Source organism: Peromyscus maniculatus, chromosome 19 (genome assembly GCF_049852395.1).
Source record: "Peromyscus maniculatus bairdii isolate BWxNUB_F1_BW_parent chromosome 19, HU_Pman_BW_mat_3.1, whole genome shotgun sequence".
In the NCBI taxonomy this organism is placed as follows: Eukaryota; Metazoa; Chordata; class Mammalia; order Rodentia; family Cricetidae; genus Peromyscus; species Peromyscus maniculatus.
The window spans coordinates 47,488,732-47,500,093 of record NC_134870.1 but is presented as its reverse complement, the minus strand read 5'-3'; the positions used below and the strand labels follow the sequence as shown (position 1 = coordinate 47,500,093).

Below are 11,362 nucleotides of genomic sequence, written 5' to 3'. Positions count from 1 at the left end.
TTGTAATTTACCAAAGCAGTGAAAATAACCTTCTTCACACCTCCACCCACTGAAAAAACTCCCAGGGCTACAACAGAGACCAGTGACGACGTCACCGCTTCTTGAGAGAGCCGATTAGAAATGCTGAGGTTTTCAGGTCCCAGCCCAGACCCACGGAAGGAGCATGCCCAGAACACCCTGGACACTGCGGCCTAAGAGCGTATTGTCTGGAAGCTCCGCTCTAAAACCTCTGGACTTCAGAACCCGCGGGTGGCTCGGTTCCCCGCCCCTCCCCGCCCCACCCCGCCCCCAGACCCTAAGGCCATCTCACTGTCCAGAGGGTAAGGTCGGTCAGGGAGACCCCGGGGGAGCGGATGGGGGGGGGGGGACGGGCAGGGGGCGTGCCGGCGGGGGTGGGTGGGTGGGGCGAGGCTGCCCAATGGGCTCCCGGGGGAGGGTCTGCCCAATGAGCATTCGCGGAAGGGGGTGGGGGTGGGGGGCCGGTCTTCAATGGACTGGGCGGGGGGCGGGGCCTGCCCTGGGGACTCGGCCGCGCGGGGGGCGGGGCTGCATTTCCCGGACTCCCCCGCGGCAGGGGCTTCTGAGCTCGGCATGTTGCGTCTGGCTCGCACTCTCTGCGAGAAGAGCGTGAAGACCAGCAGGCTCTCCCGCCCTCCGTGCAGGCCCACGGCCCTCATGTCCACTCTGCTGATCCAGCATCCCCAGTATGCTTGGCTGCAAGAGCTGGGGCTCCGCGAGGAAAACGACGGCGTGTATAATGGAAACTGGCGCGGCGGGGGAGAGGTATGCGAGCGCCCCGGGAAGTTGCAGCCAAGGTTTGCCTGGGAGGCCGCGAGGCGGGCGCCCCCATTCCCACCTCCCGACTGGAACCTCGGGAGTAATAGACAGGATGGGAAGTTTTAAATTGATACAGTAGAAGTTTTTCTAACGATGAAAGGTAAGAGTAAACGAACTTTAGATGTTAGCACTGTGAAGAATCGATGGAGGAGGTTTGGAGCCGCCAGGAAGGCTACACCCCAGTGTTTAAAACCGTATGGCAGTTTTGCTTGGGATCTGTCACAAGCTCGCCCTGGCTAAAATCTTGTGAACTTTCTCCCCTTGAAGACTTGATTTTCAGTATTTATTGCCCAAACTTACCACTGAAATAAAACCCTTTCTAGAACAAAGTGGACAGGTAAGGTTTAGTTGCCCCAAACTTAGGTGAGTGTCTCATACGTTTAAGGGAAAGAAAGGAAGCTTTTTCAGAAACATATCATTCAACTGTATCAGAACCTGCTTTGTTACAGAAAACGCAACTTCTTTTAAAGGCGACTCTTGACCGTAGGGGAGCCAGGTGATTTTTATTGTTATGAATTTGGGAGCTTCGCCCTATTGTCTCTTAAAAAACAACAACAACAACAAAAAAAAAAAACCAAAAAACAAAAAAAAAAAAAACTTTTTGGTTCTGGGACTTGAACCCAGGCCAGTGTGCACCCGAGGCAAGCGCTCTGCCACCCACCTGAGCTCTCGGCCTGCTTTTTTTTTGTGGCATCAGTCATTAATGTCTGATAAAATCTAGTCTTTTAGCCGCACTTTAGTTTTGGCTTTCTATTTGGAGACCTCTCCAATCTCATCAACACAGGCTTTTTTGTAGTTTATCTGGACTTGGGCATTCTGTTTCCAGACCAGAGGGTGGGCAGAGTAAGGTGGTAAAAGCAGGAAGTTAAACTGTAGTTGAATATCTGGTTACAATAAGGGTTGTGTGAGTGAGTGTGTTGTGTGCCTTTGAACCTAGTGTTTAGATGACCAGTGTATGGATCTTTACAGAAAGTTTCTCCGGCATAGGTGAGAAACCCAAGATTGCTCTGAAGAGTCGGTTAGTCCTAACAGAAGTTAGCCTAAAGGCTCCTGTTTTGCTTTTATTTTTCTATTTGGTATCTCCTCAATTTGGGAATGGTTATAATTGCTATGTATGATTGTCATCTTTTTTTGCTTGTTTGTTTCAAGGTGATTACGACCTATTGTCCTGCTAACAATGAGCCAATAGCAAGAATCCGACAGGTAAGCTGTCACAGGGAACTGTGCTAGCGATCTTCAGAGGCAAAGGTTACAGATGGACAGAATCATGCACTTCTTTGTCATGGCGAGTCTGTTTGGGAAGACTGCTCACTCTGGCTCTGTGGTATTAGCTAGAAAAGTTAGTTAAGTCAGAGAGAGGATTAGGCAGAGGGTCTTTTTGTAGTTGTTTGGATACAGGATACGTAGCCTAGGCTAGCCTAGAGCTTGCTGCATAGCTGACTTTGGACTTACCCATAGGCATGGCAGCACCATACCAGGGTTTTTGCTGGGGCTTGAACCCACAGCTTCATGCATGCTAGGCAAGTTGAACTACATTCCTAGTCTCCCTCTTGGGTATTGCTTTCAAGTCACTCCAGAGTTGGCTTTTTGTTGTTGTTGGTTATTATAATAATTTTTTTTTAGAATGAAAATTCTGATTTTTTCAAATCTGGGTTGGAGCCCAAGACTGAACTTTTTTTTTCTTTTTTTTAAGATTTATTTATTTATTATGTATACAGAAGAGGGCGCCAGATCTCATTACAGATGGTTGTGAGCCACCATGTGGTTGCTGGGAATTGAACTCAGGACCTCTGGAAGGACAGCCAGTGCTCTTAACCTCTGAGCCATCTCTCCAGCCCCCTTCTTTTCTTTTTTTTAATTAATTTATTTATTATGCCTACAGTGTTCTGCCTGCACACATCCCTGCAGGCCAGAAGAGGGCACCAGATCTCATTACAAATGGTTGTGAGCCACCATGTGGTTGCTGGGAATTGAACTCAGAACCTTTGGAAGAGCAGCCAGTGCTTTTAACCTCTGAGCCATCTCTCCAGCCCCAAGATTGAACTTTTTAATATGGGCCATGTGTTGGTTGTATCCAGATGAGACTAGACTTGATTTGAAAAACAAAGCTTTAAAGCACAGCTGGGTAATCTTTCCTTGTATTAGATTCTAGCTGGTGTTTCTTTGTTTTTTAAAATTTATTTAAGAAATTATTCATTTTATAGCTGGGCGGTGGTGGCGCACACTTTTAATCCCAGCACTTGGGAGGCAGAGGTAGGTAGATCTCTGTGAGTTTGAGGCCAGCCTGGTCTCCAAAGCGAGTTCCAGGAAAGGCACAAAGCTAAACAGAGAAACCCTGTCTTGAAAAACCAAAAAAAAAAAGAAAGAAATTATTCATTTTACATACCTCCTGTTCCCCTCAGCCTCCAAAAGGGTAAGTAAAGGCTCCCATGGGGAGTTAGCAAAGCCTGGTACATCAGTTAAGGCAGGACCAAGCCCCTCCCCCCTGCATCAAGGCTGAGCAAGGTGTCCCACCTTAGGGAATGGGATCCAGAAAGCCAGCTCATGCACCAGGGATAAATCCTGATCACACTGCCAGGGGCCCTTTAAACAGACCAAGCTACATAACTGTCTCCCGTATGCAGAGGATCTAGTCTGGTCCCATGCAGGTTCCACAGCTGTTGATCTAAAGTTTGTGAGTTCCTACGAGCTTGGTTCAGTTGTCTCTGTAGATTTTCCCATCGTGATCTTAACTCCCCTTGCTCATAGAATCCCTCTTCCCTCTCTTCCACTGGACTTCCGGAGCTCAGCCTAGTGCTTGGCTGTGGATCTCTGCATCTGCTTCCATCAGTTACTGGATGAAGACTCTACTAGCTGATGTTTCTATTTATGCTTTAGTTTATTTTAATGTTTCTATATACCCGCCCCTCCCCATGATGCTGGGAAATGAACCCAGGCCTTCAACCATTCTAGTCAAGAGCTTGCGTTCCCCCCCTACCCCCACCCCTCAGCTATAAGTCCAGCCTCATAAACAGTCTTTAGGATTGTAGACTGTTGAAATATCCTGTGGTCAATGCAAAAACCACAGCTTTTAGCTCAAAAGGAATAGGAGATACGCTTTTTCTGGAGCTAAAATTGAAAAACCACCATGCCCTGGGAAGCACAGCTAGGTTACTCCAGGTTGTTCCCTCAGGGAAGCTGTTTCTTAGGGTTTTATAGTTGTAGGAAAATGAAAGCCATACATTAAGGCAATATAAAAATACATTGGTGGCACCTCGGATCAGCGGTTACAGCAAGATGGGGCATTCTGCCTGTTATCTGATGACATCCTTCACTTTTGGGACTAGTGGTCTGCTGAAATGATAGATTCCAAGAGATTTTATCTGTTAGCCACAGGATATTCTGACAGACACCAAGGTGGTGAGGTGGGCAAGAAATTTCAGGGGGCTGAAATTAGCTCATGGTAAGGTAGTTAGGTTCTGGATCTGCAGCATTCCAACTTCTCTGCAGTTGTTTTTTTTTTTTTTTTTTTTTTGAGACAGGGTCTCTCTGTGTAGCCCTGGCTGTCCTGGAACTCACTCTGTAGACCAATATGGCCTCAAACTCACAGAAATATGCCTGCTCTGGCTCCCGAGTGCTGGGACTAAAGGCCCTCTGCAGTGCTAATCAGGATCTGCAGACACAGTCTCCTTCTGGAAATTCTCACTTCTGCTCTTTCATTCCGTTTCTCTTCCTCCGATTCTTAGGCCAGCATGGAAGACTACGAGGAAACCATAAAGGAAGCCAAGGAAGCTTGGAAAATGTGGGCAGAGGTAAGTATGTGTTTATGGTCTCCACTGCAGAGCAGGTCACCTGCTGTCATTATGAAAGAAAGCTAAGCATGAGACAGTGCTGAAATGTGCCATCTTGGGGCCTGTGTTCATTTCCTCCCTGGTATTCCTAATATAGGGTCCTTCCCATTTGGGATCACAAGAATGGGTAACTTTAAAATAGATGAAAACTATTGTGATATGATGTAAACTGGAGCCATGAATATTCTCCCCCAAAACTTGTAATTGAGCAAAAGAAGGGGAGCTCTTCGTTCTCTGCCCCTCCTGTTTCTCCTCCCAGACTGTCCAGGGACAGGATGTCTTCACAGCATGTCTGGCTCCAGAGCAGCTACACCATTTTCTCAGGGCTAAGGAGTTCCTGTGGGCCATGAGGCAGAATCTGCCTCCTTCATCTTCGAACGCCATCCATCATGGGTTAAAAGAGCCAAAATGGCTTACACCTTTAATCACGGTACTTGGAAGGCAGAGGCAAGTGGATCTCTGTGAGTTTGAGGCCAGCTTGGTCTACAAAATGAGTTCGAGGACAGCCAGGACTGTCCCAAAAAACAAAACAAACAAAAAAAGCAAAAAACCAACCAACCAAACAAACAAACAAAAAATAGCCAAAGTGAGAATTCTGCTGTCCTGGGCCTCACTGATCTGCCACTATAGGTGGGTATGGAGTGGGGACTCAAGGAGAGGAGTGACTTGGATTTCCCAGCATCTCTCTGTCTCCATCAGTGTTTTCACAGAGGGGAGAGCAGGGGTGCTTGTCTTCTGGAGTTGTCATGGGGATTAAGTCACTTAACCATGCATTGTTTGCAGGTGTCTATAGCAGAGCTGGCACATGGCAAGCATCAGTACACCACAGTGCCATGTGTTGGAGACTGAACTTTTGTCATTAGGCTTGGTGGCAAGTGTCCTTACCTCCTTAGCCATCTCAACAGCTCCCTGGTTTTTTGGGCTTTTTTTGTTTGTTTGAAGCATGAGGCAGTATGAAAATCAAATTTAGTCTTCTAACTCCAACCTCTTCAGTACAGATGGTTATCAGAGCTACCTTTGGGCATTTCTCTCCCAGCTCTCAATCTACTCTGTAGCTGTGTTTTTTATGCATATTACGTGATATGTGCATGCATTTAGGATCACATTGTATGCCAACAAAGTAATGCATACTTTAAAAAAGCTGGTGTTTATTGTTGTGTGTCTGTGTGCACCTGGTACATGTGTGTTGGTATGTGTCACAGTGTGTGTGTGTGGTGGTCAGAGGACAACTTTGTGGAATCAATTCTCTTTGACTTCACATGGGCCTTGGAAATCAAACTCACATTGCCAAGGGCATCCTTTACTCACTGAGCCATCTCACGGATCCACTTATTTTTTAAATGATGTTTGTTTAGTCATATGTGTGTTGTGCTTATGTGCCTGTACATGCATGTAGAGAGGCCAGAAGAGGGCATCGGTGTCTTCTTCCATCACTCTGTTTGTTCCTCTGAAACAGGCTTTTCACTAGGTTGGAAGCCAGCAAGAAAATCCCAGTAATCCTCCTGTCTCTGCCCTCCTTGGTGCCTTGAGGTCACTGGCATTTGCTGGGATTCCTGGGAAGTTACATGCATGCTGGGATTAGAACTCTGTTCACTAAGATTGTGGAGCAAGTGCTCTTATCCACTGAGCCGTATCTCCAGCCACATTAAACTCTGTGTTTTCAGAAGCTCTCTGTTTGTCCTGGTTGTCTTAGAGCTTGTTATGTAGACCAGGCTGGCCTCAAACTCACAGAGATTCTCCTGCCCCTGTCTCCTGAGTGCTGGGATTAAAGGCATGCCCCACAACACCTGGCCAAACATTTACAAAAGAGATTTATTTAATACATTTGAGGGTTTTGTTTGAATGTATGTCTGTGTACCATGTGCCTGGTGTCTTCAGAAGTCAGAAGAGGGCACTGTATCCCCTAGAACTGGAGTTACAGATGGCTGTGAGCTGCCACATGGGTCCTGGGAATTGAATCTGGGTCCTCTGCAAGAGCAACAAATGCTCTTAATTGCTGAGCCATATCTCTAACCCTGACCTACTTTCTCCCCTTCTTCACCCCCCCCCCCCTTTTGAGACACATTATATTTGGCCAGAGGATATCTTCTTGCCTCAGTCTCCCCAAATGCTGGACTCATTCACATATCTTTTAATAAGAAACATTTATGCTCATGTGTGTTTATCTAGAGTAAATACAGACATGTTTGCGAACGGTTTGTGTGGTTTCAGGGTCTGTTTTCCTAAACTGATTTTAAAGAGTTTTTATTTATGGTGGTGGTGGTGGTCGTGGTCGTGGTGGCATGTGCCATAATGTGCATAGGGAGGTCGATGGTCAGCATTGTGGAGTTGGTTCCCTCCTTCCCTCTTATGTGGGTTTTGGGGATCGAACTCAGGTCACCAGGCTTGAGCAGCAAGCACCTTTACCTGCTGAGCCATCTCATACCCTCCTTCGCTGACTGTTAAGTCTGTCTCCCCTGCTGCAGTGGTTGCTGCCGTGATAATCTTTCTGAAATGTTGTGCTTTATTGCTTTTGTCGCCATGTTTGAATTTAGGATCTCATTTGTCTCTTCAGTGTCTTGCCCCACAGTGCCAGAGTACGCTCAACATTTCCTTCAGCAGCGTGTGCATTTTTTGAGTTGAGATGGAGTTGCTGGATAAGTCGGGCAAGTCACTCTTGGACAAGAGCAAATTGGACCAGTGGGGGATCTCTTTGTTGGAATCCGAGTTAAGCAATTGAGTTCAAAGTTTAGTGTGGAGACAGCTTTTCCTAACAGTCCTCTTGGGCTGGGGTCAGTGTGGCAGTGACTTAGAGATGGGATGCCTGGGCCTTGACAAAAACAGGGGATCGGGCTGTCTGGGTCTACAGGCTGTCGTGGTCTACAGCCTCCCTCGAGGATCCTCCCACTGAGCTTCTCGGCTCTCTCTGGTCTTCTTTGACTTGTCTACATTGCAACAGAACATTGTTTCATTTCATTCCGGTTAAGTTTCAAAGGGAACATTTTTTCCTAAAAGAAAATAAAAACAAAGTATAAATTCAAAGGAAAAGTAATTTACAAAGGCTGCTCTACTTATTTATGTATTTATTTTGAGCGAGAGGGTTTAATGTAGCTTAGGGTGGTCTCAAACTTGAGATAGGCAAGGCTGACCGTGAGCTCCTGATGCCTCTGCCTTCCCGAGTGCTGGTGTTCTTGGAGTTCACCTCCTGGCCTTCCCTGAGAACAGGTTTCTTTCTCCTAATTACAGATACTACGGAGAACCTGGCTCTAGGACTGAAACTCATTGCTTCTCGAGACTCAGTGAATGAGCTCTACCTACGGCTCTCCTTGTCTTGCTCCTCTAAATCCCTTGTGTGTCCTCAGTTTCCCCTCTGTTGCTGATGAGATAGAGCCAGAGACTTCTGTCCCTTGAGGACAGAAATGGATCGTTTCTCCTAATTACAAAGAGAAATAAATACCAGATACCATAGTGAGTGTGCCCACATTATGTGCCAATATTCCCATTTGGGTGTTTCTTTATAAGCAGGTCTCCCTGTATTGTACAAGGCTGGACTGAAATTCTGGCCTCAAGGGATTCTCCTGTCCGAGCGTCCGAACATCTGGAACTGAAGATGGACACCACTGTTCCCTCAGTCTGTGTAGTTCCTTCTACATGCTGTCTCATGTCAATTGTAGATGAGAGTACATGGGTGGAATATACAGGGGTGAGGACTTCTGATGTGAACTGTGGAACAGGGTCCTGGAGGTTTTTGTTTTCACAATTAAAAAAAAAAAGATTTACTTATTTTATATGTGTGTATGTACTGTGGCATGCCTGGTGCTCTTGAAGCAGTGACAGTTTTCAGGTACCACGTGGATGGTAGGATAGAACCCTGATTCTCTGCAAGAGCTCACTTAACCACTGAGCCATCTCTTGGGTCCCTCAACTTCTAAAATTACATGTGTGCATATGTGGGTGGGTGCATATGTGCCCTAGTCCACATGGGGAGGTCACTTCTCTCCTTTTACCACGTGGGCTCTGGGGATTGAACTCAGGCATTTAGGGTTGGCCGCTGTAGCGTTTACTCACTGGGCCAGGCGGAGGCTCATGTGTGCCAGACTGACCTTTAATTTGCTGTGTAACAGGGACAATTACCTTGAATTCCTGATCTCTCTGCCTCCATCTCCTGAGTGTTTTGCCACCATGTCTGGCTTTGTGCGGTGCTGGGTCTCGAACCCCTGGTTTTATTTATGCTAGGCAAGCATTCTGCCAACTGACTGTGATCCCAGCTACTGTACTTGATTGATAGCCTCTTCTCGGACTGGTCCATTCAAAAAGGAGATAGAAAAGAGGCTATCATCCTTGCTTCTTATTCCTTTCTTACTGTCCTCGTCGACCCCTAAGCCTTGTGTTCTCAGTCTGTGTTGTTCCTAAGGATGATCTGGGAAGTGAGACTGAAGGTGTCGAGTTAAGTGATGTTGCTGTTCATTAGCGTGATCAGACATAGAGTCTGATGTTGAAAATCCCACAGCTGATCAAGAATCTGTGATCAGTCAGTTGCCAACTGTCAAGTCTTGAGCATCTTAAAACACATGGCTATGTCTTAGTCTGGTTTTGTTTACTGTAACTAAATACTATAGACAGGGCAATTTCTGCCAACATTAGTTGTTGTATAGTGCTGGGGACCTTGGGCAATCCAGAGCTGAGGGGCCACATCTGGTGACAGTCTTTGTGAAGAGTATATACAGGCTGGACGTCCTACTTCAGGTCACTCTTCTTTTGATAAAGCCACTAACGAAGCCATAGGGAAGGGTCCTTTACTTAGGACTCCATCTGTTCCTAAGGCCCTCCCTGCAACCACTGGCATATGACCTTAGCATCTGTCCTGGGGATATACTGCAGACCACAGCACTCTGTATTATATTATATACGGTAGTATAGTACTTCTTTGTGTAGACCACAGTGCTCTGTATTATATTATATATGGTAGTATAGGACTAATTTGTGCTAGCTCTTGCCTGGCCCCATGGTCTTCCCGAATCCTTTCCTCCAGTCACTTTCTACACCTGGAGCTAGAGCGATATGCCAAAGTGGATTTTGATTTTTTCCCTTCCTGTTTAAAACCTCCTTGTAGTCCTTGCTGCTTGTAGGACCTTTGGCCCTTGGCCATGTGGTGCCTTCTTTTCTTCTCTTGCCTGTCTGAGCTATTTTGCTTTTCAAAATGACCATATTCTCCCTGCCTTTTGGGCTTTGCATATGCCTTGCTCTTTACTTGGATTTCTCCGCCTCTTTACCCTGCTGATGACAGGCATGCTTTAAGTCTTTGCCCTACCCTTTCAAAGACTTTCCTCCCTTAGCAAACTAACACTGCCGTGTCCCAGCTGTTCCAGCTGCACAGCCTGCTCCTCCTCAGTAGTCACCTGCTTCTTGTCTCCGTCACCGGGTTAGCCTCGACTGGGCAAGAATTGTAGCTGCCTTGTTTACAGTGATGTCCCTAGGCAGTTTTATAGTAACCGAAAGACCGATTGCAGTAAATTAGATGTGTACCTCATGGGACTGGAGAGATGACTCACTGGTTAAGAGCATTTACTGCTCTTGTAGAGGACCCGGGTTTGGTTCCCAACACCCACATGGCAGCTCACAACTGCCTGGAAGTCCAGTTCCAAGAGATCAGGTGCCCTGTGCTGACCTCTGTGGGCTCCTGCATACGTATGTGGTGCACATGCACACACTGAGGCACACACCCCAATGACACATAAAGTAAATCATAATTATTATTATTATTTTTTTAAAGATTTATTTATTTATTATGCATACAATGTTCTGCCTGCATGTGTCCCTGCAGGCCAGAAGAGGGCACCAGATCTCATTACAGATGGTTGTGAGCCACCATGTGGGTGTTGGGAATTGAACTCAGGTCCTCTGGAAGAACAGTCGGTGCTCTTAACCTCTGAGCCATCTCTCCAGCCCCAAATCATAATTATTTTAAAAAATGGGTAACACAGGGGAGGTAGAGGCCATGCAGACTTGCTTGCAGCTGATGTTCCTCAGCTTGGCTACGTTTACAACCCTGTCAGCTCAGTTCAGTAGAAACAGGATGACACCTGTGCCACGAGCTGGGCCATGCCAAGGATGGGATCTGTGCTAATTCAGTGAACGTCACCGGGTGCATGTATCCTAAAGACGACGAGCTTGGCCTGGCAAGGTAGTACAGTGGGTAGAGGCAGTTGCTGCCAAGCTTGACAAGCCAAGATCTGTCCCTGAGACCCTCGTGGTAGAAGGAGAGAACCAACTACTACTGCAGGTTTGCAGGTGGTCCTCTGCACCCCTCCCCCACCTAAATGAAGCAATATCTTAGGGGCCGGAGAGACGGCTCAGTGGTTGGGTGCCTACTGCTCATGCAGCAGCCTAGAATTGGTTCCCAGCACCCGTATCAGGCAGCTCAGAAAGGCCTGTAACTCCAGCTGCAAGGGATCTGATGCCCTCTTCTGGCTCCCACACGCCATGAGTGTGCACACACGCAGACATACACCTAAAAATAAAATTAGAAAATGTTTTAGAAAAGTAAACCTTGCAGTTGTACAAAATGCCGTGAACAAGAGTGGAGGGATGGCTCAGTGGTTAACAGTCCTGGCTGTTCTACGCAGTGACTCATAACCATCTATGAAGATCAGACACCCTCTTCTGGCTTTTGAGCGCACCAGGCACACATGTGGTGTACAGACGTACATGCAGTC

The 11,362-nt window shown here is 46.9% G+C and overlaps 1 protein-coding gene across 1 annotated transcript in view; it reads left to right on the top strand.

Annotated features, from left to right (window-relative positions):
- The first annotated feature begins 487 nt into the window (after positions 1–487).
- Positions 488–11,362, top strand: part of Aldh7a1 (aldehyde dehydrogenase 7 family member A1) — a 42,348-nt gene continuing 31,473 nt past the window's right edge. The window contains exons 1-3 of the mRNA XM_042263692.2: positions 488–783; positions 1,987–2,040; positions 4,563–4,628. Of these exons, the coding sequence (XP_042119626.2) occupies positions 490–783; positions 1,987–2,040; positions 4,563–4,628 (414 nt within the window). The 5' untranslated portion in view covers positions 488–489. The remainder of the gene's footprint in view (positions 784–1,986; positions 2,041–4,562; positions 4,629–11,362) is intronic.